This window comes from Pristiophorus japonicus, chromosome 22 (genome assembly GCF_044704955.1).
Source record: "Pristiophorus japonicus isolate sPriJap1 chromosome 22, sPriJap1.hap1, whole genome shotgun sequence".
Classification (NCBI taxonomy): Eukaryota; Metazoa; Chordata; class Chondrichthyes; family Pristiophoridae; genus Pristiophorus; species Pristiophorus japonicus.
The window spans coordinates 12,405,944-12,430,111 of NC_091998.1; the positions used below are offsets into that span (position 1 = coordinate 12,405,944).

At 45.8% G+C, this 24,168-nt stretch overlaps 1 protein-coding gene and 1 long non-coding RNA gene across 2 annotated transcripts in view; one reads left to right on the forward strand and one right to left on the reverse strand.

The window, feature by feature from the left end:
• Positions 1 to 2,733: 2,733 nt before the first annotated feature.
• The window catches only part of LOC139234864 (uncharacterized), a 55,222-nt gene continuing 33,787 nt past the window's right edge, over positions 2,734 to 24,168 (forward strand). The window contains exons 1-2 of the long non-coding RNA XR_011588353.1: positions 2,734 to 2,813; positions 21,576 to 21,779. This is a non-coding gene — a long non-coding RNA (uncharacterized lncRNA). The remainder of the gene's footprint in view (positions 2,814 to 21,575; positions 21,780 to 24,168) is intronic.
• On the reverse strand, positions 5,019 to 9,610 carry LOC139234680 (peptidyl-prolyl cis-trans isomerase-like). The gene is made up of 6 exons (XM_070865358.1): positions 9,372 to 9,610; positions 7,221 to 7,251; positions 7,048 to 7,136; positions 6,857 to 6,953; positions 5,291 to 5,366; positions 5,019 to 5,204 (listed from the first exon to the last, which is right to left on the reverse strand). The coding sequence occupies exons 1-6, from the start codon at positions 9,540 to 9,542 to the stop codon at positions 5,069 to 5,071; spliced, it is 600 nt and encodes a 199-aa protein (XP_070721459.1). The 5' UTR covers positions 9,543 to 9,610; the 3' UTR covers positions 5,019 to 5,068.

Sequence of the window (24,168 nt, forward strand, 5' to 3'; positions counted from 1 at the left end):
CAGGGGAAGTCATAACGGGGAACAAAGAAATGGCGGATCAATTGAACAAGTACTTTGGTTCGGTATTCACTAAGGAGGATACAAACAACCTTCCGGATATAAAAGGGGTCAGAGGGTCTAGTAAGGAAGAGGAACTGAGGGAAATCTTTATTAGTCGGGAAATTGTGTTGGGGAAATTGATGGGATTGAAGGCAGATAAATCCCCAGGGCCTGATGGCCTGCATCCTAGAGTACTTAAGGAGGTGGCCTTGGAAATAGCGGATGCATTGACAGTCATTTTCCAACATTCCATTGACTCTGGATCAGTTCCTATGGAGTGGAGGGTAGCCAATGTAACCCCACTTTTTAAAAAAGGAGGGAGAGAGAAAACAGGGAATTATAGACCGGTCAGCCTGACCTCAGTAGTGGGTAAAATGATGGAATCAATTATTAAGGATGTCATAGCAGTGCATCTGGAAAATGGTGACATGATAGGTCCAAGTCAGCATGGATTTGTGAAAGGGAAATCATGCTTGACAAATCTTCTGGAATTTTTTGAGGATGTTTCCAGTAAAGTGGACAAAGGAGAACCAGTTGATGTGGTATATTTGGACTTTCAGAAGGCTTTCGACAAGGTCCCACACAAGAGATTAATGTGCAAAGTTAAAGCACATGGGATTGGGGGTAGTGTGCTGACGTGGATTGAGAACTGGTTGTCAGACAGGAAGCAAAGAGTAGGAGTAAACGGGTACTTTTCAGAATGGCAGGCAGTGACTAGTGGAGTGCCGCAAGGTTCTGTGCTGGGGCCCCAGCTGTTTACATTGTACATTAATGATTTAGACGAGGGGATTAAATGCAGTATCTCCAAATTTGCGGATGATACTAAGTTGGGTGGCAGTGTGAGCTGCGAGGAGGATGCTATTAGGCTGCAGAGTGACTTGGATAGGTTAGGTGAGTGGGCAAATGCATGGCAGATGAAGTATAATGTGGATAAATGTGAGGTTATCCACTTTGGTGGTAAAAACAGAGAGACAGACTATTATCTGAATGGTGACAGATTAGGAAAAGGGAAGGTGCAACGAGACCTGGGTGTCATGGTACATCAGTCATTGAAGGTTGGCATGCAGGTACAGCAGGCGGTTAAGAAAGCAAATGGCATGTTGGCCTTCATAGCGAGGGGATTTGAATACAGGGGCAGGGAGGTGTTGCTACAGTTGTACAGGGCCTTGGTGAGGCCACACCTGGAGTATTGTGTACAGTTTTGGTCTCCTAACTTGAGGAAGGACATTCTTGCTATTGAGGGAGTGCAGCGAAGGTTCACCAGACTGATTCCCGGGATGGCGGGACTGACCTATCAAGAAAGATTGGATCAATTGGGCTTGTATTCACTGGAGTTCAGAAGAATGAGAGGGGACCTCATAGAAACGTTTAAAATTCTGACGGGTTTAGACAGGTTAGATGCAGAAAGAATGTTCCCAATGTTGGGGAAGTCCAGAACCAGGGGTCACAGTCTGAGGATAAGGGGTAAGCCATTTAGGACCGAGATGAGGAGAAACTTCTTCACCCAGAGAGTGGTGAACCTGTGGAATTCTCTACCACAGAAAGTAGTTGAGGCCAATTCACTAAATATATTCAAAAGGGAGTTAGATGAAGTCCTTACTACTCGGGGGATCAAGGGTTATGGCGAGAAAGCAGGAAGGGGGTACTGAAGTTTCATGTTCAGCCATGAACTCATTGAATGGCGGTGCAGGCTAGAAGGGCTGAATGGCCTGCTCCTGCACCTATTTTCTATGTTTCTATGTTTCTATGCGCAAGAGGCCACAGGTATCTCGGCGGGGTGTGCCACTGGAGGAGGTTACGGAGATAGGGATGGGCAAGGCTGCGCTGGGATTTGAAAACAAGCAAAAATCCTCCTGCCAATCCCGCTCAACACCCTCAATCGTTGAGGACTCTTGCGCAAAAAGCATTCAGGCATTCTAGGATGTGTCTCCTTCAGCTGCTCCTCACAAAACACAAGTCTGTAGGATGACTAAGCTCGAAATGCTGCAGGCTACAAAATACCACACAGGCCTCATTGTCTGACTACACTGGCTGTCAGTGGGGCATCAGGGCGGGGCCAGAGGGTGACGTGATTATGGGCGGGGCCGTGAGCTGCTCTGGCTGTCCTTGGGGCATCAGGGCGGGGCCAGAGGGTGACGTAATGCTAGGCGGGGCCGTAAGCAGCTCTGGCTGTCCTTGGGGCATCAGGGCGGGGCCTGAGGGTGACGTGATGCTGGGCGGGGCCGTAAGCAGCTCTGGCTGTCCTTGGGGCATCAGGGCGGGGCCTGAGGGTGACGTGTGCTGGGCGGGGCCGTGAGCAGCCCTGGCTGTCCTTGGGGCATCAGGGCGGGGCCAGAGGGTGACGTGTGCAGGGCGGGACCAGAAGCAGGACGAGCTGTCAATCACAGATCAGGGCGGGTTCACATGGTGACATGTTTGCTGGGCGGGGCCGTGAGCAGCACTGGCTGTCAGTCGGGCATCAAGGCGGGGCCAGAGGGATACAGGGATTGCTGGGCGCCGCCGTGAGCAGCACTCGCTGTCAGTGACAGATCAGGGGCGGGGCCGTAAGGTCACGTGAATGTTGGGCGGGACGAGCAGCAGGTTCGAGCTGTCAGTGACAGATCAGGGGCGGGTCCACATGGTCACATGAATGCTGGGCGGGGCCGTGAGCAGCTCCCGCTGTCAGTCAGGGCTGTGAATAACGTTTGCTGTCAGTCACGGAGCAGGGCGGGGCCAGAACCTTCGAGACGTTGCTGCGGCACGACGCGAGCGCCATCTTGATCGCACCGCCTCCGGTAACTGAGACTTTAATTTACAAATGTGACTAAATGCACAATATGGCTGCTGAAAGACGGGCTGCTGAATTACAGCCGGCCCGATGATGCCCACACTTTAGGACTGTCATGGGATCTCCCAACAATAAAGATTAATCTCCTGGTCGAAAAATCAGAGGCATTGAAGAAAAAGTAATTTTTCTCCTTTTTTGGGGGAGGAACATTTTCATTTATTGGTTTAAAAAATATTGGAGCTGGATTTATAAAAAAGCTGTTTGACCAGGTGGGGAAGATTAGGAGCAGGAGTAGGCCATACGGCCCCTCGAGCCTGCTCCGCCATTCAATAAGATCATGGCTGATCCGATCATGGGCTCGGCTCCACTTCCCCGCCCGCTCCCCATAACCCTCTACTCCCTTATCGTTCAAAAATCTGTCTTCTCTCCGCCTTAAATATATTCAGTGACCCAGCCTCCACAGCTCTCTGGGGCAGAGAATTCCACAAATGTACGACCCTCTGAGAGAAGATTCACCACCACAGGCCGACCCCTTATCCGGAGACTGTGCCCCCTAGTTCTAGACTATCCAGCCCAGGGAAACAACATCTCCGCATCTACCCTGCCAATCCCCTTCAGAATCAAATGTTTCAATGAGATCACCTCTCAGTCTTCTAAACTGCAGAGTATAGGCCCCTACTGCACAATCTCTCATCATAAGACAGCCCTCTCAATCCAGGAATCAAGCTAGTGAACCTTTGTTGCACTGCCTCCAAGGCAAGTATATCCTTCCTTAGATAAGGAGACCAAAACTGTGCACAGTATGCCAGCTGTGGTCTTACCAAAGCTCTGTACAATTGTTGTAAGACTTCCTTACTCTTGCCAACATGCCATTCGCCTTCCTAATTGCTTGCTGTTCCTGCATGTTAACTTTCTGTGATTTGTGCAAGGGAGTAGGCAGGGAAGTGGACCTGAGTCCATGATCGGATCAGCCGTGGTCTTATTAAATGGCAGAGCAGGCTCGAGGTGCCGTATGGCCTACTCCTGCTCCTATTTCTTACGTTCTTATACCCAGGTCCCTCTGATTACCAACATTTCCCAGTTTCTCACCATTTAAAAAAATATTCTGCTTTCCTATTTTTCCTACCAACTTCACTTTTCCACATTATATTCCATCTGCCACATCTTTGCCCACTCACTGAACCTGTTTATAGCCCTTTGCAGACTCTTTGTGAACTTCTCACAGCTTACTTTCCCACCTAACTTTGTATCGTCAGCAAACTTGGATGCATCACACTCAGAGTCAATGATATAGATTATAAAAAGCCGAGGCCAACCACTAACCCATGTGGCACCCCACTAGTTACAGCCTGGCAACCAAAAAATGACCCATTTATCCCTATTCTCTGTTTTCTGTCCATTAACAGGGAGGTTGAAGGTCATGTGATGAAACCTCCAGGAATATGCCTGACCAGAGTTGGCAACTCTATTCGCTTCTCACCATGGGAGATTGACTCGATTTAATTTAAAAAGGAACCAGGGTTGATACATAATCCTGTATAATTAATATAGCTCTAATATGCTTGAATCAGTTCACATTCTGTTCTGCTCCGTCTCTTTTGTTCCAATTCTCCCCCTCTTGTGAAGGCACTGACTCTCAGAATAGAACTGTACAGCACAAGCTTCTAGCTAGTTTCACAGCATACTGGGCACACCCAATGTAGGCCACTCCCCCTCAATTCAACCCATTAATCAATGCCAGGGATGATTGTGGACATTACAACCTCAATCCTGAGAAAATATTTTGTCCTAGATTCTAATACCAGAAGAATCCTAAAACAGCAAGCTTTCTATAGCTAGTTCTAACATCCTTCACAGTGGCTATAAAAATGTTTTTTTTAAATGATGTAAAGACAGACATCGAGGGCTGAACGGTTCTTTGGTCCAAATGTAATGACATTTTCTGATATTGATTAAAGCCACTGGGAAGTGATGTCACTTTGGTGAAACACACCTGGAATCTGAACGTTAGAGCAGGGACACGCACGATATAGTCCACACACTGAATCTGTACCATTCATGGCAACGAGAGACTAACATTTTCTTGAGGGAAGTTCCCAGGTCAGATTGCCAGCTTATGGCACTTCAGCTGGGGCAATACAATAAACGTGGATAAATTGGTTTTTTTAAAAGAAAAAATACATAATTCTACAGTCTGAAACAAGACGAGAAATGCAAGTGATCAAGTTTATTTAAATTGTATAATTTCATTTGCAACTAAAATTAGGTCAGCTGTCCGCAATCAGTGATTGTAATTTTCTTGGAGATATCACCACTGTGGCTGCCTAACTTTTCCATCTGGTTTACAACATCCATGCCCTCTGTCACAGAACCAAATACAACATGGCGATCATCCAACCTGAAAAATTCAACAACACACATTAGTGATTACTGAATCCCATAGTGAATAGTTGCAGAGAGAATACTAAGTCACCATACACTTACCACGAAGTTTTTGCAGTGCATATAAAAAACTGGGATCCATTCGTATTTGGCCCAGCATTGGCCATGGACAGGATACCTGCAACAGTAAGATGACAAAAAGTAAGCATTCCATAAATGTGTTCAGCTTCCTCTCCTGTGCAACTTGCACTTAGATGGTGCCTTGGAGGTAATGAAATGTTAAGATACATTTCTGGGCCTAGGAGAATGAACTGGGTGAGACACTGAGCTAAAGTTGGGGGACGGGTGGGGAAGAGAGAGTGAATTATCAGAGATGCTTGAAGGTTTGGTAGGTTTCCAGGAGGATTCTGAAAGGGGGCAGAAATATAGTATGGGCTTCAGCAGGAAATTCTAGAGTGCCGGTGCATAATGGCTAAACGTACTGCTGCTGATTGTGGGGAGGAGAGTGGCAGGACACAGTAGGTGGAGTGTGTGCGCTGGAACAGAAGGCTAGAACACTTCAGCAAACATGAAATATCCCAGGACACAACAATTTTGGTCTGCACCTTAGAGTAAAATGTGTCCAACTTGTTATATTTTCCGTACTCTTACCCCACCTAGTGGTTACTCCCAGGTTTACTGCCACAATTATAAACTCTTGTCAAGGCTGGGAGTAGTTGCAGTGCAAGTGTTGGATGCACCCACATTAAATATTGCAGTTAGCAGAGGATGGTACAATTATATCCTGAATTCGCCATTTCAGCTGCACTACCAGGTAGATGCTGAGTGGAACATGAGTGACAGCTAAGGAACATCTGGTAGACAAGGCACTTTCCTTCCTCTAATAGGAAGTTTGGAAATAGCAGGACAATCCTGGCAGGTCAACTTACTTACGTTGTTTGTAGACTTGTGCAATAAATCTAAAGAGGAATTCAATTAAATCTCACCCTCCAGCTGAAGTTATTACTACTTTACACACTGAGATTTTGAGTGCAGCAGCTTTATTAACCCCCCCCCCCCAAACTAAAATACCAACCAAACCCAAATTTGTGCATCTAAAAATAACCCACTCTTTTGGACACCCATCTCACACATAAAAGAAACTGGGTTTTAGACAAGAAACCCAGATGAAATCATCCTTTGTACCGAACAAAAATAAACACCATTTGATTTCTCCACCCCAAGCTAGGCATGCACTGAATCCCTCCCCTCTACAGCCAAGTATCTCCACACCACATTGGTGATCAGAGCCTACAGACCTTGCCTAAGTACATTTGTCCACCACCCACACTGGCTCTCATTAAGTGATCAGAATCTAGACCCTCTCAATCAAACAACCCTCTCAACCGACTGAGCATGGTGTATTGGTGATACGAGCCAGCCTCCTCACCGGAGCACAATTCCCACATACAGTTGACAGAAGCCAATCTCTCCCTCAGCTTCCCACACTCTCCAACTGCTCCCCCCCACCCCCCCCTTCTCATTTTCTTCTCCCCACCTAACCCACATTCCTCTTTACTTCGCCCCCCCCTTCTCTTTTTCCTCCACTCTTCATTTGAACCCAACCCCACTCCACTCTACGCACCCTCTGAAAAGCATCAATACAAACAGAGCAAGCATCCTACTTACCAGGCCCTATGTGTTTCAGTTGGAAGTTCTCATCCTTAAACTTGCGACCGTAGATGGACTTTCCACCAGTGCCGTTGTGCGCTGTGAAGTCACCACCCTGTATAATTGAAAGTTGAATATGTAATTAGCCATTTACTGAAGAAAGAACTGAGATGTTCCCAAACTATTCCCAATATAATATTGCTCCTCACCTGACACATGAAGTCAGGAATGATTCTGTGGAATATGGAGCCCTTGTAACCAAAACCCTTCTCCCCGGTGCACAATGCACGGAAGTTTTCTGCAACAAAGCCATTCAGAGTAAGACCACCGATCTAAAAGACTATGACTTTCTTCAACTCAACAGTTCGTTTATGGAACTTACCTGCAGTCTTTGGGACCACATCAGCCCTGAGCTGAAAGAGACAACAGTGCACAGCTTCAGTATATCGACCATGTACAATAATAAAACACTGCAGCTTTACAGTTGTAATCACTATTCAAACATTGTATTGAACATATGAACATAAGAACATAAGAATTAGGAACAGGAGTAGGCCATCTAGCCCCTCGAGCCTGCTCCGCCATTCAACAAGATCATGGCTGATCTGGCCGTGGACTCAGCTCCACTTACCCGCCCGCTCCCCTTAACCCTTAAATCCCTTATTGGTTAAAAATCTATCTATCTGTGATTTGAATACATTCAATGAGCTAGCCTCAACTGCTTCCTTGGGCAGAGAATTCCACAGATTCACAACCTTCTGGGAGAAGAAATTCCCTCTCAACTCAACCACCATGCTAAATGGGATAGATTCAGAACAGATACAACAGCTCAAAACTGGACTGTGTACCATCAGCAGCAGCAGAACTGTACTCCACCACATTCTGTAACCTCGAGGCTCAGCATGTCTCTCACTACCATTACCATCAAGCCAGGGGATGGGGATGAACCCTGGTTCAGTCAGAAGTGTAGAAGAGCATGCCAGGAGCAGCACTAAAAATGAAGTGCCAACCTGATGAAACTACAACACACGACTACGTACATACTAAACAGTATGCTATAGACAGCTAAGCAATCCCATAACCAATGGATCAGATCAAAGCTCTGCAGTCCTGCCACATCCACATGAATAATGGACAATTAAACAACTAATGGGAGGAGAAAGAGGCTCCATCAACATCCACATCCTCAATGATGGCACAGCCCAGCACCTGAGTGCAAAAGACAAGACTGAAACGTTCGCAACTGTCTTTAGCCTGAAGTGCTAAGTGGATGATCCACCCTAACCTCCTCCTGAGGTCCCCACCATTACAGAAGCCAGTCTTTAGCCAATTTAATTCACTCTATGTGATATAAAGAAACGGCTGAGTGCAGTGGATACAGCAAAGGTTATGGGCCCCAACAAAATCACGGCTGTCGTGCTGAAGTCTTGTGCTCCAGAACCATTCAGCTCGAGCCAAGCTGTTCCAATATAGCTACAACAATGTGGAAAATTGTCCAGTAATGTCCCATCCACAAAAAAGCAGGACAAATCCAATCCGGCCAATTACTGCCCCATCGGTCTACTCATTCAGCAGCAAAGTGATGGAAGGTGTCATTGACAGTGCTATCAAGCGGCACTTAGCAATATCCTGCTCACCGATGTTCAGTTTGGGTTCTGCCAGGACCACTCGGCTCCAGACCTCATTATAGCCTTGGTCCAAACATGGACAAAAGAGCTGAATTCCAGAGGTGAGAGTGACTGCCCTTGACATCAAGACAGAATTTGACCGAGTGTGGCATCAAGGAGCTTTAGTAAAATTGAAGTCAATGGGAATCAAGAGGAAAACTCTCCACTGGCTGGAGTTATACCTAGCACAAAGGAAGATGGTTGTGGTTGTTGGAGGTCAATCATCTCAGCCCCAGGACATTGCTGCAAGAGATCCCCAAGGCAGTGTCCTAGGCCCAACCATCTTTAGCTGCTTCATCAATGATCTTCCCTCCATCATAAGGTCAGACGTGGGGATGTTCGCTGATTGCATAGTGTTCAGTTCCATTTACAATCCCTCAAATAATGAAGCCGTCTGTACCCTCCTGCAGCAAGACCTCGCCGGCCGCTCATCTTCACCATCCATTAAGTTAAGATTATCTAAAACTATCTGTCTGTATCCGAACCCACACCCAAGTCCTGCTCACACTTCACCCCCGTGCTCACTGATCTACATTGGCTTTAGGTCCTCCAAAGCTCCAATTGAAAATTAATATTCATATTACTGTTTTTATTTTAGAAATAATATGCACCAATTGATCACCATGGCTGCTGAGATTTCACCAAAAGTTCACTATCAACTGGATTCAAATATAATCCATTAGATTTTGCAATGGCAAGACATGAATTTCCTTCACCAGAGTTTTCAATAAAATAACAGATCAATTGCATAAAAGTCGACCACTCCATTTGGGGGCGCGTATACCTTCAGAGTGCAAGACAGAAGTGACAATTTAAACTGGCCCGGGTGCCTGTCCGGTCAAAAGTTTCCAGGATCCGCAACTCACCTCCATTGTGATCCGGCCCAAGGACTCGCCGTCCGCAGAAATCTCCATGTAAACCTGCGGCTTCTTCCCAGCCATCGAGCTGCAGCACCTCAGCTCCGCGATCATTGCGAGTGGCCGTTTGTGCAGCGCGTTGGTGCAGTGCAGAAAGCACCGGGCTACGCGAGGAAACATTGTACTAGCGAATCCGCCGCAAAGCGCTCACGCCGCCAGTCGAAAAGGAGCTGGACCGGGCTGTCAATCACAGAGTGGGGTGGATCTGAGCAGCCGGAAGGATCCGAGACCGGCTGGCAATCGCAGAGTATGGCAAGACCATAAACAGCACAACTGTCCCCCTTCCGGGTCTCCATATTTCCTGAATCAGAGTGGAAGTCAAACTGCACCTCGTGGAAATATGTTTAGCGATATCGGTCATTTTAATGTTAAAATCTAGCCTATTTGATGAATGATCCTGTGCAATAAACAGCTATACAAGTTTAAATAAATTAACACTGCCCCCGCCCAAAGCACTGACTCATCAATGGAAAGGACAGTCGTGCAAGGTGTAAAAGAACAACTTGCATTTACGTAGCGCCTTTAACGTAGTAAAACATCTTAAGACTTTTCACAGGAGCATTATCAGACAAAATTTGACACCAAGCCACATAAGGAGATATTAGGACAGGTGACCAAAAGCTGGGTCAAAGAGGTAGGTTTTAAGGAGCTTCTTAAAGGAGGTAGTGAGCAATGTTTCCGCCAAGAGCGATCTGTAGGTCCAGCGCAGGTCGCTCACTGGCTTCTCAATGGAAGAAACCGTGCATGCACGAACATTTTAATGGGCTGGGCAGCCAGTTAAAGGGACCACGCACAATGTTGCCTATAAGCTGTGAGGCTGTGTGGCCTGGGACCGGCTTTTTCATGCGCAAAACTGTGATTGGGCCACATAAGGAGGCCGAGAGGTTTAGGGAGTAAATTCCAGCGCTCACGGCCCAGGCAGCAGAAGCCTCGGACGGCAGTGGTGGAGTGATTAAAATCATGGATACACAAAAGGCCAGAATAGGAGGAGCACATAGATCTCAGAGTTATAGAACTAGAGGGGATTATAGAGATAGGGAGGAGAGAGGGATTTGAAAACAATGATGACAATTTTAAAATTGAGGCACTGCTGGACCAGGAACCAATGTAGGTCAGCAAGCTCAGGAGTGATGGGTGAACGGGACCTGGTTTTGTTATGTATACAACCCTATGTAACCTGTATCATACCGCCACCATAGCGCATACCTGTTGGAGTCCCAAGGGATCCCAGCATCTCTTGGGAGCACTGTATATGAGCAGGCCTCCCATGCTGTACCAACACTGGAGTTTGAATAAAGGAGCTAAGGTCACACTTACTCATGTCTACAGTACTCAATTACATTACTTTATTATGAACATAACAACTGGCGACGAGATAACGAACAATCACGCGAAAATGCAGAGAACTGTTGGTACCCTGGAGAAATTCTCAGAAGAGGACAATTGGGAGGCCTTCGTGGACCGACTCAACCAATACTTCGTGGCCAACGAGCTGGAAGGGGATGAGAATGCTGCCAAACGAAAGGCGATCCTCCTCACCGTCTGTGGGGCAACAACCTATAGCCTCATGAAGAATTTTCTAGCTCCAGTGAAACCATCAACCAAATCGAATGAAGAACTGTGTATGCTGGTCCGGGAGCACCTAAATCCGAAGGAAAGCGTTCTGATGGCAACGTATCGATTTTACACATGTCAACGGTCTGAAGGCCAGGAAATGGCGAGCTACGTCACTGAACTAAGGCGCCTTGCAGGACATTGCGAATTCAATGGATTCCTTGAGCAAATGCTAAGAGACTTCTTTTTGCTTGGCATTGGCCATGAGGTTATCTTTTGCAACACCGAACCTGAGCAAAGCCATAACGATAGCCCAGGCATTTATGTCCACCAGCGATAACACCAAACAAATTTCGCAGCATAAAGAGGTTTTGGCAAGTACTGTACACAAAGTAACATCGTTTTCAGGCAGGAATGCATATGGCAGAACGTACACGCCTGCAGCTGCACGACCTCAGATGACCCAGAGTCCGCCATCAAACGTTAATGCGAGGCAGTTAACACCTTGTTGGCGCTGTGGAGGTGATCATCGAGCTCATCAATGCCACTTCAAACACTGTGCAAAGGCTGTGGAACAATGGGACACCTCCAGCGAATGTGCAGACAAGCTGCAAACCCTGCAAACCACCATTTTGCAGAGGAGGATTGATCCATGGCGGATCAGGCTGAACTAGAGACTCGAACCGAGGAGGCAGAAGGGTAAGGGGTACACACCTTCACCATGAAATGTCCACCGATCATGCTAAAAGTCAAACTGGATGCAATTCCAGTATCCATGGAACTGGACACGGGTGCGAGTCAGTCTATCATGAGCAAAAAGGCCTTTGACAGGCTGTGGTGCAACAAGGCACACAGGGCCAAGCTTAGAGCAGTGACGAACTCCCACTATGGATTGTACCAGGAGATGGCCCCACATTGCTCAGCAGAAGCTGGCTGGGAAAAGTCCTCTGGAACTGAGACGACATCCGAGTGTTCTCGTCCGTCGACGATGCCTCATGTGCCCAGGTTCTGAGCAAGTTTTTTTTTTTTTTTTTGAAATTCGTAGCCAATCGTTCCAATTCTTTGTCAAATCACAAACGCCAGAGGTCACCTTGCACACGCCAAGGATCACTCTGCGCCAATGCTCTTAGCCAAAAGGCCTAGAGCCACTGCACCGTTCCTGGAAGTACTGCAATACCAGGTTCGTGCCATGGAGGTGGATGGGTCAGGTCCCCCACACACCTCCGTGGAGGTGGATGGGTCAAGCCACCCCACCCACCTCCCACCTCCGCCCAGGTTCTGAGCAAGTTCCCGTCGTTGTTTGAGCCAGGCATCGGAAGTTTCTTGGGGGTGAAGTTGCAGATCCACTTGGTGCCCGGTACACGACCCATCCACCACAAGGCACGGGCGGTGCCATATATGATGCGAGAGAAAGTGGAAATTAAGCTGGACAGGCTGCAGCGAGAAGGCATCATCGTGCCGGTGGAGTTCAACAAGTGGGCCAGTCCGATTGTTCCGGTTCTCAAAGGCGATGGCACGGTCAGAATTTGTGGAGACTGTAAAGTAACGATTAACCGTTTTTCGCTATAGGACCAGTACCCGCTACTCAAGGCAGACGACCTATTTGCGACTCTGGTTGGAGGAAAGATGTTCACCAAGTTGGACCTGACCTTGGCCTACATGACCCAGGAGCTGGCGGAAACTTTGAAAGGCCTCACCTGCATCAACACGCACAAAGGTCTGTTCATCTACAATAGATGCCCGTTTGGGATTCGATCGGTCGCGGCAATTTTTCAAAGGAACATGGAGAGCCTGCTAAAATCGGTTCCGCGCACCGTGGTTTTCCAGGACGACATACCCGTCACAGGTCGGGACACCATCGAACACTTGAAGAACCTGGAAGAGGTTCTAAGTCGGCTAGATCGCGTGGGACTCGGGTTGAAACGCTCGAAGTGTGTTGTCCTGGTGACAGAGATTGAGTTCTTAGGGAGAAGTTGTTCTTAGGGAGAAGAATCGCGGCAGACAGCATCAGACCCACCGATGCCAAGACAGAGGCCATCAAGAATGCGCTGAGACTGCAGAACGTGACGGAGCTGCGGTCGTTCCAGGGACTCCTCAACTATTTTGGTAATTTCCTACCCAGGTTAAGCACCTTGCTAGAACTCCTACATGTGCTGCTTTGTAAGGGAGATGACTGGGTATGGGGGAAATCACAAGAGGCTGCTTTTGAGAAAGCCAGAAATTTGTTATGTTCCAACAAACTGCTTATTCTGAATAATCCATGTAAATGTTTAGTGCTAGCTTGCGATGCATCTTCGTACGGGGTCGGATGTGTGTTACAACAAGCAAACGAATCGGGAACATTGCAATTGGTTGCTTATAAGAACATAAGAATTAGGAACAGGAGTAGGCCATGTAGCCCCTCGAGCCTGCTCCGCCATTCAATAAGATCATGGCTAATCTGGTCGTGGACTCAACTCCACTTACCCGCCCTCTCCCCGTAACCCTTAATTCCCTTATTGCTTAAAAATCTATCTATCTTTGACTTGAAAACATTCAATGAGCCAGCCTCAACTGCTTCCTTGGGCAGAGAATTCCACAGATTCACAACCCTCTGGGAGAAGAAATTCTTTCTCAACTCGGTTTTAAATTGGCTCCTCCGTATTTTGAGGCTGTGCCCCCTAGTTCTAGTCTCCCCCACCAATGGAAACAACCTCTCTGCCTCTATCTTGTCTATCCCTTTCATGATTTTAAATGTTTCTATAAGATCACCTCTCATCCTTCTGAACTCCAAGGAGTAAAGACCCAGTCTACTCAATCTATCACCATAAGTTAACCCCCTCATTTCTCGAATCAGCCTAGTGAATCGTCTCTGTACCCCTTCCAAAGCTAGTATATCCTTCCTTAAGTAAGGTGACCAAAACTGCACGCAGTACTCCAGGTGCGGCCTTACCAATACCTTATACAGTTGCAGCAACACCTCCCTGCTTTTGTACTCCATCCCTTTCGCAATGAAGGCCAACATTCCATTTGCCTTTCTGATTACCTGCTGCACCTGCAAACTAACCTTTTGGGATTCATGCACAAGGAGCCCCAGGTCCCTCTGCACCACAGCATGTTGTAATTTCTCCCCATTCAAATAATATTCCCTTTTACTGTTTTTTTTCCCAAGGTGGATGACCTCACACTTTCCGACATTGTATTCCATCTGCCAAACCTTAGCCCATTCGCTTAACCTATCCAAATCTCCTTGTAGCCTCTCTGAGTCCTCTACACAACCCGCTTTCCCACTAATCTTAGTGTCATCTGCAAATTTTGTTGCACTACACTCTGTCCCCTCCTCTAGGTCATCTATGTATATTGTAAACAGTTGTGGTCCCAGCACTGATTCCTGTGGCACACCACTAACCACTGATTTCCAACCGGAAAAGGACCCATTTATCCCGACTCTCTGCTTTCTGTTCGCCAGCCAATTCTCTATCCCTCCTCTGACTCCGCGTACCTTTATCTTCTGCAGTAACCTTTTGTGTGGCACCTTATCGAATGCCTTTTGGAAATCTAAATACATCACATCCATCGGTACACCTCTATTCACCATGCTCGTTATATCCTCAAAGAATTCCAGTAAGTTAGTTAAACATGATTTCCCTTTCATGAATCCATGCTGCGTCTGCTTGATTGCACTATTCCTATCCAGATGTCCCGCTATTTCTTCCTTAATGATAGTTTCAAGCATTTCCCCCACTACAGATGTTAAACTAACCGGCCTATAATTACCTGCCTTTTGCCTGCCCCCTTTTTTAAATAGAGGCGTTACATTAGCTGCTCTCCAATCCGCTGGTACCTCCCCAGAGTCCAGAGAATTTTGGTAGATTATAACAAATGCATCTGCTATAACTTCCGCCATCTCTTTTAATACCCTGGGATGCATTTCATCAGGACCAGGGGACTTGTCTACCTTCAATCCCATTAGTCTGTCCAGCACTACCTCCCTCGTGATAGTGATCATCTCAAGGTCCTCCCTTCCCACATTCCTATGACCGGCAATTTTTGGCATGGTTTTTGTGTCTTCCACTGTGAAGACGGAAGCAAAATAATTGTTTAAGGTCTCAGCCATTTCCACATTTCCCATTATTAAATCCCCTTTTTCATCTTCTAAGTGCCACCGTTTAGTCCTTGTTTCCAGTCTACTTTAGCCAACTCTGCCCTCATCCCACTGTAATCCCCTTTGTTTAAGCATAGTACTCTCGTTTCTGACACAACTTCCTCATCCTCAATCTGTATTACAAATTCAACCATATTGTGATCACTCATTCCGAGAGGATCTTTTACGAGGAGATTGTTTATTTTTCCTGTCTCGTTACACAGGACCAGATCCAAAATGGCTTGCTCCCTTGTAGGCTCTGTTACATACTGTTCTAAGAAACAATCCCGTATGCATTCTATGAATTCCTCCTCCAGGCTACCCCCTGCGATTTGATTTGACCAATCGATATGTAGGTTAAAATCCCCCATAACTACTGCCTTTCCTTTTTCACATGCCTCCATTATTACCTTGATTATTGCCCATGAAGTTATTATTTGGGGGCCTATAAACTATGCGTCCAGGAGTTTGTCCAAGGCCTAAAGGGCCTACAGCATGATTGAAAAAGAAGCTCTTGCATGCGTTTACGGGATGAAAAAAATGCACCAGTATCTGCTTGGTCTCAAGTTTGAGTTAGAAACTGACCATAAGCTGCTCATATCGCTATTCTCAGAAAGTAAAGGGATTAATACCAATGCCTCTGCCTGCATCCAAAGATGGGCGCTTACACTGTCTGCATATAACTATGTAATCTGCCACAGACCAGGCACAGAGAACTGCACTGATGCTCTCAGTCGGCTATCATTGCCCACCACCGGGCACAGCCTGCAGACTTGGATGCATTTGAAAATGAAAAGTCATCCATTACAGCCTGCCAGATCGTGACCTGGACCAGTCAGGATCCTTTACTGTCCCTTGTAAAAGAGTATGTCCTCCATGGGAACTGGTCCAGCGTCCCATCGGAGATAGCATGAAGAGATCAAGCCGTTCCAGCGACACAAAGACAAAATGTCCATACAGGCGGACTGTCTTTTGTGGGGCAATCGCGTGGTTTTGCCGAAGAAAGGCAGGGAAACGTTCATAAGTGACCTATACAGCACCCACCCAGGCATAGTAATGATGAAAGCTATAGCCAGATCCCATGTGTGGTGGCCCAGCATCGACTCAGATTTGGAGTCATGTGTGCGCCAATGCAACACTTGCTCTCAACTGAGCAATGCACCCAGGGAGGCACCGCTAAATTTGTGGTCATGGCCCTCCAAACCATGGTCTAGGATCCACGTTGACTTTGTGGGCCCGTTTCTAGGCAAAATGTGTTTGCTAGTTGTGGATGCTTATTCAAAATGGATTGAGTGTGTAATAATGTCTGTAAGCACGTTCACTGCCACCATCGAAAGCCTACGAGCCATGTTTACCATGCACAGCCTGCCTGATATCCTTGTCAGCGACAATGGGCCGTGCTTCACCAGTGCTGGATTCAAGGTACTCATGACCCGCAATGGGATCAAGCACGTCACATCTGCCCTGGTCATGCCTGCATCCAACGGCCAGGCAGAACGGGCAGTCCAAACCATCAAGCTAGCTTGAAACACATGTCGGGAGGCCCCCTGCAAACCCGCCTGTCCCAAGTCCTGCTCAGCTACCGCACCAGACCACACTTGCTCACCGGGTTTCTCCTAGCCGAGCTACTCATGAAAAGGGCGCTCAAAACAAGGCTCTCTCTTGTCCACCATGATCACGTCGAGGACAGACGATATCAACAAAGCATGTACCATGATCACGCAAACTTGTCACGCGATATTGAAGTCAATGACCCTGTATTTGTACTCAACTATGGACATGGTCCCAAATGGCTTGCTGGCACTGTCATAGCCAAAGAAGGAAGTAGGGTGTTTCAGGTCAGGAGTAGTGTGTTAATAGACTAACTTGTAGAAAGCATTTGGACCAAACCAAACTGCAAACTGCCACGAGCAACCCAAAGAGGACACCACCAACTTCGACCCTCCAACACACACACAAAATCAATAAAGTCCCATTCTGCATAATTGTCAAATTCCTCAACAAAGTCTGCTCGTGCTGGCATGTATCCTGCCATGTCCCTCGACACCGCAGAATCAAACGCTGGCCTGGGCGGGTCATCACAAGATCTAAATGTGATTGCTGAATCAAGGTCTTTGGTTTCTTCAGACTGCTTCAAACTCAGTAAAGTGGAAGAAAACAGCAGATTGTTGACCATGAAGCTGAACTCACCATCCCCAGCAGTCCAGTAAAGCTAACTGCCCAGCAGCCCAGCGAAGAACCAACCAACTCACCCACACCTGCATTTGTACCAAGCCGATTGACAAGGGAGCGAAAAGTCCCAGATTGTCTCACCCAGTAAATAAGTGTACTATTGACTTTGGGAGGGAGTGATGTTATGTATGCAACCCTATGTAACCTGTATCATACCGCCACCAGAGGGCATACCTGTTGGAGTCCCAAGGGATCCCAGCATCCCTTGGGAGCACTGTATATAAGCAGGCCTCCCATGCTGTACCAGCACTCTGGAGTTTGAATAAAGGAGCTAAGGTCACACGTACTCATGTCTACAGTACTCAGTTACATTACTTTATTATGAACATAACAGGTTTGAGTTACGACACGGGCAGTAGAGGTTTGGTTGAGTTCTAGTTTATGGAGAGTGGAAGATGGGAGTTTTCCCAAGAGAGCATTGCAATAGTTAAGTCCAAAGATAACAGAGGCATGGATCAGAGTTTCAGCAGCAGATAAGCTGAGGCAGCGGTGGAGATGGTTGATGGAAGTAGGAGGTGGAAGTCGGCAGTCTTGGTGATGGAGCGGCTTTGTGGTTGGAAGCTCATCTCAGGGTCAAATAGGATGCCAAGGTTGCGAAAGGTCTGGTTTAACCAGTATCAGGGAGCGGGTTGGAGCCAGTAGCTAGAGAATGGAGTTTGCGGCCAATTCACTTTGAATCTGGTTTACGCTACCATAGTTAACATGGACAGCAGCAGTGACATTACAAATGCTACTCACATGGAAAATTTAGATTTTCTTAATGGAGACACACTCAATTTCAGGAACTCAAAATGGAATCAGTGAACTTTGTCAGTTTGGTTGATGTGATGGAGATAAAGCACATGCAGACATTCCCTAGCCTCAATGTACACCATGTGAATTCTAAAGCTACAATCTCATGGTATAAAGTCACAAAGCAGCATGTTTGGTGGACACGGGCAATAATATTATTTAAGTTATATAAATTTCCTTTATTTTACAACTTTGTTTTCTATTAGTTGTGCCCCTTTAAACAGGGGGCACTTTTGTTTGACGACATTGAGACAACGCTTGCAAGATCTACAATATAAATCACTCCTCCTCAATTCACCTGCCATCAATGCCAGGGATGATAGTGGAAGTTATGGCCTCAATCCTGTGAAAATACTTTATCCTATGTCCTACCACCAGATATAAAGCTTTAAAATTGCATTTAATCACATTATAGTTGACCCGGAATAAATCCCCAAATGGCAAACTTTCTATACTGGTTCTAAAATGCACCATTAAAACGTGCCATTCAAGTCCTGTACAAAGACTGACGTCAGTTCAGTCATCAAGTGCTTTAGTCACAAGACAATTCTGGATGGGAAGGCCATTCAGTAAATCCTAATTCACCCATCTACAAAGCCCCTACAGTCCATCCATTTCAGCATCGGTCATTTATGAAATGACCCCAGGCCCATTTACAAGCTACAGGTCAAAGAATTGTTGGTCTTCAAACAAATGGTGGCACGAATGTCCAAATTGTAAAGCCTAATGGCACAAAAATAAATGTTGGTGCAACAACTGGACATTGTTAGTATATGTACTACATTAAGTATGTGTAAAACATGGTAAGTATGTAACAGAGCAAACCTTCACTACTCCCATCAACTTCGCGACTTCATTGGCTTTTTGGGTTTAAGATTGTACACGGGGCTCTAAAGGAACTCCAAAATCCAACAGTTGAGAGGAGAGAGATGCTGAAAACATGAATGCTAGAGCGCAGAGTTCCAAATCTTATGGTAAATAAAATAATTGAAAAATGACTGGGAATCCCTTTTGGTTCCACATTACAACAACAACAACTTGATTTATAGAGCGCCTTTAACAAAGTCAAGTGTTAGAAACAAGTGTACTGATTGACCATAATTGCTGTACAGATTTTCCCCAAAGTTCACATTCACCATCAATTCACTATTAACTGGAATCAGGTATATTCTATCTGATTTTGCAATGACTTCTCCCAGAGTTTCAAACAAACTGACAGATTCATTGCATAAAAATTGTTCACTCCATTTGCCTTCACAGCGCAGGACAGAAGTGACCAGTGACTGGTCCGTCAGCGTGTCAAGTCCAAAGTCTCCAGGAACCATAATGCACCTCCATTTTGATCCTGCCGAAGGTCTTGCCTTAATAGAGATGTTCATATAAATCCGTGGCATCTTCCCAGCCATCGAGCTGCAGCTTCTCAGCTCCTCGTCAATTACGAGCGGCAGTCTGCTCAACAATGAAGAAAGTCTCGGGTTGCAATTTTTTTGCTTGCTAATAATTTAAACACTCCTCCACTGCCCACATAGAAGTATGTAAGGTATGATGTGTAAACTGGTGTTTAAAATTCTCACCCTTGTTTTCAAATTCCTCCATGCCCTCATCCCTCCCTAGATCTGGGATGAGGGGGAAAATTCTTCAGTGCTTGGAGTCATATCAAGCACAAAGGATAATGGTTGTGGTTTTTGAAGGTCTTTCATCTCAGCCCCAGAACGTCGCTGTGGGATTTCCTCAGGGCAGCGTCCTAGGCCAAACTATCTTCTACTGCTTCATCCATGAACCTTCCCTTCAGCATAATGTCAGATTTGAAATGATTGCTCTGTGTTCAGTTCCATTCACAACTTCTCAGATAATGAATCAGTTCACGTCCTCCTGCAGCAGACCTGGACAACATCCAGTCTTGGACTGATAAGTGGCAAGTAACATTCGCACCACACAAGTGGCAGACAATGACTATCTCCAGCAAGTGAGAGCCTAACTACCTACCCTCAACATTCATTGGCATTAGAATCGCGTGGGGGTCACTATTGACCAGAAACTTAACTGGACAAGCCACATATATGTCATGGTTACTAGAGCAGGTCAGAGTCTGGGCATTCTGCGATGCATGGTTTACCTCCTAAACCCCCAAGGCCTCTCCACCAATGGAAAGAAAAACAGCAATGTGATAATGACCAGATAAATATTTCCAGCTGTTTCAAGCTTGGTGTTTCTCTTCACAGTAAAATTCCGGCTGCCTAAGACTTCTGCATTTTCACTTATGTAGACGGAAAAGCGGCATTTTCTCTCCAAACTGCAGATTAACCCACCCCACCTCCATCCCCAGACCGTCTCATGTATTGTGACCCGGGTCAGCACATTCCCCGGGTTCTGATGTTGACAGTAATCTGCCCTGTTTCTTTGCTCAAATACCAGCCGTTTCTTTTACATTTTAAAGTCCCTACCTGTGATATAAAACATCAGAACTGAGACTTCCGCTTTTCCACTCCTGTGCCATTTTCTGTGCTGAGTTGCAACCCGTCACTGTTGCCCTTCCCAGCCCCTCCGTGTTAGAGAATTCTGGGGCTGAGCAGCCACGCTATCAGGCCGTGTGCTGAATAGAGCCGAGTTCCCTCAGTCACAGAGCGCGGCCTCTGTAACCCGGGCAACCAACCGACTACAAGCATAAGTCAGGAGCTTAATGGAATACTCTTCACTTGCTTGGATGGGTGCAATTGCAACAGCACTCAAGAAGCTCCATCCAAGACAAAGCGATCCGCTTGATCGACACACCATCCACCAGCTTAAACATCCACTCCCTCTACTTCTGGTGTACCATGGCTACAGAGTGTTCTATCTACAGGATACACCAGCAAGTCACCAATGCTTCTTCAGCAGTACTTCTCAAACCCACGACCTACACCACCAAGAGGTGCAGGTCCATGGGAACACCATCGCTTCCAAATTACACATTATCCTGACTTGGAAATATATCGCTGTTACTTCATTGTCGCTGGTTCAAAATCCTGGAACTTCCTACCAAAAAGCATTGTGGGAGCATCTTCACAACACTGACTGCAGCGGTTCAAGAGGACAATGGATGGGCAATAAATGCCACCTTTACCAGCAATGCCCATATCCCAAGAATGAATAGAAAGTATGGAGATATGTAGACAGCAGACAATGAAATAGTTTGAAACAGATTTTCCTTGTAACTGTCCAGACTCAGCAGCGTTGGTATTTCATATACTGGGCCATTACTGGATTTGGCCATGAAATTCACCACAGAAAGTTAACTCTTATAATTATCAGTCTAAGCATCATGATAATTATTAATGGCTGCCAATCAAACTACCTTGCTCAGAAAGTAAACAATTATAAATGTGGAGTCTCATTCCTTCAGGTTGTGAATTGTTTTAGGAGATTTTAAAACTGTCAAATTTTAAATAATTTTTTCTCTTTTCTTGTTAAAGGGGTTAGCATGTGCACACCCAACATTCACAGGAAGCATGAAGAGCAAGCAGATTATGATGTCAATGATTTGATGCCAGCCCTGTTATTTTGGAGCTCCACGCCCCAGCCTACCCTGTCTTAACCTCATACAGCTGAATACAACATTAAGTAGCATGAAGGACACCCCACCAGCGCTATTTAAAGGGATCATTATCTACTTACAGGTTAGTTGCTGATTTATTTCTTCTGGCTATTGCTAAAATTCTACATGTTTCTGGTGCTTTCCATAGTTGTTTCAAGTTTCAAGTCTACAGGGAGTGTTGTGGCAGGTGTTAAAGAGCCTTTTTGATGACTTCAAGGCTTCCAGACATGGGTGTACTAGTAGGCCTTCCTCTTGGAATCGGGTATGATCAGGAGAATGAGCAGAGGCCACGCAGAGCAGGACAAGCTTCCAGAAGAGGAAGGAGGAGGAAGAGAGATGAGGAAGAGGTGGAAGAAGAAGAGAAGCTACAACCTAGATAGCACCTTTTCACTTGGACTGTACGTGAATTGCTAACTGAAGTGCGATACCAGGAACATCAACCCCAAATCCCAATCACCAACAGTCCCACACTCCTACTTCCCTCTGTCACTGACCATCACATGGTCCTTGTAGCACACAATGCAAAAACACATTCCAATCTAAGTTTATAAATTAAATCATGCCATATTGCATACAAAAATAAACTAATCAGCCTCGTGCATTTCCTTAGGGCCTGTCGTTTGTGCACCTTTGCCTGACCTAATGCTCCAACAAAGTGTTACAACAGTGGTGGGTGGAAGGCTTCTGACTTTGAATGAAGAAATTTCTCAGTCCTAAATGGCCTTCCCCTTACTCTGTGACTGTGATTTCTTGTTCTAGATTCCCCAGCCAGGAGAAACATTTTCCTAGCATTTTCTCAAGTCCCTTAAGAATTTTATAGGTTTCAATTAGATCACCTCTCATTCTTCTCAACTCTAGGGAATATAGGCCTAGTCTACTCAATCTACTCATAGGACAATCTCCTAATCCCAGAAACCAGTCTAGTAAACCTTCGCTGCACTCCCTTCAAGGCAAGTATGTCTTTCCTTGGGTAAGGAGACCAGAACTGAACACAGTCTTCCAGGTGTGGACTCACCAATTGCCCTGTATAATTGTAGCAAGATTTATTTACTTTTATACTCTAATCCCTTTGTAACAAATGCTAATTTGCTTTCCTAATCACTTGCTATACCTCCATGTTAACTTTGTGATTCATGTACAAGGACCCCCAGGTCCCTGAGTGCAAACATTTCCCAGTCTCTCACCATTCAAAAAATTAGTTTTTTTGCTTTTCCTACCAAAGTGGATAACTTCACACTTCCCCACATTGTATTCCATTTGCTATGTTCTTGCCCACTCAGGCAACATGTCTATATCTCTCTGCAGCATCTTTGCGTCCACCTCACTTTCCCACTTAACTTTGTTTCATCAGTCCTTTCATCTAAATCATTAATATAGATTGTAAATAGCTGAGGCCCAAGCCACTTCTTAAACATCCACTCCCTCCACTACTGACATATCGTGGCTGCAGTGTATACTATGTACAGGATGCACTGCAGCAAGTCGCCACGGCTTCTTCGGCAGCATCTCCTAACCCACAACCTCTACCACCTACAAGGACAAGAGCAGCAGGTCCATGGGAACACCATCGCCTCCAAATTACACATCATCCTAACTTGGAAATATATCGCTGTTACTTCATTGTCGCTGGGTCAATATCCTGGAACTCCCTCCCAAAAAGCATTGTAGGAGCATCGTCACAACACAGAATGCAACGGCTCAAGAAGGCCCACCACCACCTTCTCGGGGGCAACTATGGATGGGCAATAAATGCCACCTTAACCGCAATGCCCATATCCCGAAAATGAATAAAAAAATATAAAAGATATGTGGACAGCAGATAATGAAATAGTTTGGAGCAGATTTTCCTGATACCTATCCAAACCAAGCAGCATTGGTATTTCATTTCTTGGTAAGCAAGATATATATATTTTTAAACTTACCTTGAAGCTCCTGTTTGCTTTGGTCTGGAGACTGGAAATGTATTTTTGGCAAATCCAACTTGAGCCTTTGGGGTGGCCCATGTGAGAATTGTGGAAAAAAGTGTCCGGAGGCCCGGAATGCCTTATTTACATGTCACTGATTCCAAATGGTAGGTAGGTGTATTGTTCAATGCATATCGGTAGTGCTGCTTTAAGTATGTTTGGCATTGTTGCAGCATGACTCGATATTACTAGGTAATGTACCTAATTAGCTTAAATACATAACCAGCAGAAACATGTTTAAACCAGTTCTACAATGAAACCAGAGTAAAATATCCAACGTCCATGACTTGTGACCACTGTGCTGTTTCTTTATTAACATGTCTGTACCAAAGATTCGCACGGATATTTACAACAGGTTTAGATGACTGGCAATGAACATCAGGACGTGGTAACTTTAATATGGAAAATGGAAAATGAAAATAACACCCCCAAACAGTGCAAAAACATCTCTGATCTAAAAATTTTAAGTCTGTGAAATGAAGATTGCAAAAGGACTGAAATTTTAGC

Excerpts from the sequence above, each read along its gene's own strand:
- LOC139234680 (XM_070865358.1), bottom strand. The coding sequence starts at position 9,542 with ATGTTTCCTCGCGTAGCCCGGTGCTTTCTGCACTGCACCAACGCGCTG. Across the intron at positions 7,137-7,220 it reads TGTGGTCCCAAAGACTGCAG|AAAACTTCCGTGCATTGTGC; the intron begins GTAAGTTCCATA and ends GCTTTGTTGCAG. Across the intron at positions 5,367-6,856 it reads ACTGAAACACATAGGGCCTG|GTATCCTGTCCATGGCCAAT; the intron begins GTAAGTAGGATG and ends TTACTGTTGCAG.